This window comes from Pinus tabuliformis, chromosome 4_1, assembly GCF_031772625.1.
Source record: "Pinus tabuliformis cultivar Carrire ecotype Pingquan chromosome 4_1, CPIR1, whole genome shotgun sequence".
In the NCBI taxonomy this organism is placed as follows: domain Eukaryota; kingdom Viridiplantae; phylum Streptophyta; class Pinopsida; order Pinales; family Pinaceae; genus Pinus; species Pinus tabuliformis.
The window spans coordinates 576669795-576673232 of record NC_142303.1 but is presented as its reverse complement, the minus strand read 5'-3'; the positions used below and the strand labels follow the sequence as shown (position 1 = coordinate 576673232).

At 38.8% G+C, this 3438-nt stretch overlaps 1 protein-coding gene across 1 annotated transcript; it reads right to left on the bottom strand.

Moving 5' to 3' along the window:
- Nucleotides 1-1824: 1824 nt before the first annotated feature.
- Nucleotides 1825-2727, bottom strand: LOC149177228 (uncharacterized). Its single transcript, XM_089421696.1, has one exon. The coding sequence runs from the start codon at nucleotides 2725-2727 to the stop codon at nucleotides 1825-1827; it is 903 nt and encodes a 300-aa protein (XP_089277822.1).
- Between the last annotated feature and the right edge of the window lie 711 nt (nucleotides 2728-3438).

Here is a 3438-nt window from a genome sequence, read left to right as displayed (position 1 = left end):
TCTTTATTTATTTTTTAATAATCCCAACTCCTTTTTAATAAGCCCTAGTTTTTTGTTTTTATAGAAAAAAAACTTATTTTTTTTTTACAACACCACGTGACATGCATTAACATTAACGTTTTTGTTTGTTAATGTTTAATCCCTTTAATGTCCACACCCACGTGACTTATATGAAGTTTGAAATTCGTTCAACCTTGAAACCTTTGAATTAAAGCCACGGATTTGACCTTTTTTCGCGTATTTAATATTGCAAGACGTGTGCGGACCCCCGAGAAATAAGAAACTGCGAACACCACCCGAAAATCCACAGGTTTGAAGTTTTATGTAAACTGAGTTGTTTTTTGTATTAACAAATTGCAAAATTTGCGCGCTTCTTAATTGTTTGGCAATATCTTTTTTTAATGGTTTGCTCTTTTTTTATTAGTTTTTTTTCTCATGGCCCTATAGAGACCTTGGATCTTCTGATGTTTCTTAGGTTTGATACTAATTTGTTGGAAAGACAAAGAAGTTAAAACACAAATTCACCGAAAACACACGAGTTGCCGATCTTCTAGTGATCACACAGAACTTGATAATTACAATGAACCCAGTGAAGGGTATTTAACCTTTTCGACTAGCGACTCGCCTAAACTATCTTGACATGCAACCACACATTAAAAGTCGGCTATCACTTAACACGACTTAACTCAACACTTCAACAATGAACACTCAACACTCAGTTAACTGATTTTCTAAATTTAGCCAACTCCTCACACTAGAAGATTAAAAGTCGGCTATCACTTAACAGGGCTTAACTCAACACTTCAACAATAAACACTCAACACTTAGTGAACTGACTCTCCGAATTTAGCCAACTCCTCAGATTGGAAGAGTAATTAGCTTTTTTTTAAAACCTAATAAAAAAGAGTAAAAAGCATTAAAGAGATTTCTAACTAAAAAAACCTTAGCATTGAAACTGATACAACCTACATGGCATGAGCAAATTGTGATACCAATGCAAAGAAGCAACCAATCATATAAATTTTAAACCGTTTTAATAACAACATAAAAGTTTTATTTTTACTTATGAAGTGTAGACCAGTTATTTGTGAGGTGTTTAATCTGAGGTGTTTAATCTCTACTAACTTTCAGGCAAGTTTAAATTTTATGAGGAGTTTGAAGGAATTAAAGCTTTCGTGTTATTTATTAGATATAGATATATTTTTTGTGTAGCATTTAGGCGCCACCATGTTTCAGGTTTAGATTTTATGTGAATAAATTGACCAATTAACTAGCTAGGCTCAGTTTAGTTTCATTTACCAAATAAAAGTAAAAACAACATTGAACACTATTCACGTTTAAGTTTCAGCTGTGAACTTTGCTTGAGACAACCGATACTACACAATTAGGCCTATGAATGGACACAACCAGGCTTTTTTCAGGATGAAAAAGCACTATGTATTTATATAAGATATATAAAAAGTCCCATATACATGATGAAGAACAAAAAACATATGACCCAGTAAAGAGATCTGGATCAGCAAAATTAGACCATAAGCAAAAACTGGGGAGGCAGTGCTGAACAACCGGAACGCCCAGCAAACTGAAAGAGGCTGAAGAGACTGATACAGGAAAACGGAAAAGGATCCACACAAGTAGATCGTCCACATAAGGAGATAAACCGCATCAGAAATGCGGACAGCCAATGCAAATCAGACATAACAAAAATGAGAGCTATAAGGAGAGGTTCCGGAGAAGAACCCCATCTTAATATTAAAAGGCCTGTAGATGAGTAATGTTGGGGCATCAAAAACTGAAGAGATTTGAAGACCTGCAAGGACGGAATTAAAAATCAGAAGGATAAAAATCCTGAATAAAGAAGATCTCGCTTTCCACGGAGACCTGAAGATGCCATTGACCAGGGGCCTCGAGAAGACCCTTCTTTGACAGAGTATCAGCCTGCACATTATTATCCCTGTAGATATGTTGGATTGAGCCCTCCTTCAGAAGATTCCAATAGAACTTTATCCTGTTTAGCCAACCAGAAAGGTGAGGACTGGAAATGGAGTTTTTTCCTTTGACATATTCCACCATGATCTTTGAATCGCCATAGATAGAAACCCCCTGAAGATTAAGAAAGAGACAAAAGTATAAAAGGCCAGCAAGGGCCATTGCCTCAGCCGAATTGTTGGTGCCTCTTCCTCCGTTCCAAAAGATAGAAAAACTTGTGTCATTATCTACTATAATAACAAAACCACAACCACATTCTCCATTTTGCCCAGCGCCATCAAAGAACGCCCTCGGCACAGTTGAGATATCCTGATGTGGATCGATGATAATCTGTTTCTTCTGCTTGAGAGGAGGGATAGGGAAAGCTTCATAAATGGAAGAGATATGAAGGAGAATTTCCTGGAGGGAAGGGCTTCTATCTTTGAAGATGAGACTATTGCGCCATTTCCAAATGCACCATACAGAGATGATGAATACTGACCTGCAAGACTCCGATTGCTCGCTGTACCACATAAAAGCTTCTTTTATAGTAGCATGAAACTGGAACTGAATGCCGAAGAAGATCTCGAGAGATGACCATAGCTTCTGAGTGCCCAGACAACTTATGAATAAATGATGATTATCCTCCGCTGCAGACCTGCATATGGGGCAGAAGCTCGGCCCCTGCCACCCTCTTTTTCTTAAATTCTCCCACGATAGGTTTCTATTATGAAATAACAACCACGAGAATAAAACCATTTTGGACGGGCATCGCACTTTCCAGAAAACAGTTGGGAAAATAACAGACAGGGAGGACTGTTTTTACTTGATCAGGCTCTGGTACACGTCTTTTACCCTGATGGGATGAGACCCTTTTGCATCTTTCCAAATTAATACATCATGCTCCAATGAGCGAAAAATGCCACTGTTCCTGAGCTTTGTCCTGAGATGGGCCCATTGAGCAGCCAAGGCATCCGGCATTTGCATACTATCCGCACCACGCCACATGGGAATTGGACCCAGCCATTCAGAAATTAAACCATCCCAGAAAAAGATACCTCTTCTATGAAGGAAGGCGAGGAGAGATTCCGGGACAATGATCTGCTCCGAACCACTTAGGAATGTGTCTTTTGCGATAAGGATCCTTTTCCCGGATTGAAAATGCCAAATCAGATTCTTCAGAATTTTTTTTTCCATTTTACGCAGACTTAACCAAATTGGTGATCCATAGGATGGGCCAATCCTTTCTTTTCTGTACCAAAAGGAAATATCCTTACTGCCTAAATACTTCGATTGGATAGCTCTGCTCCAAGGCCCGGCTTCGAAAACACCCCTCCATAAAGATTTGCATAAGAGGGCCATACCAAAGGATCGTAGATCCAGAAGGCCCCATCCTCCCATCTTCTTCGACAGAGAAATATGGGATAATTTCGTGAGATGAAATTTACTCTTTCCTGCCTGACCCCCCCA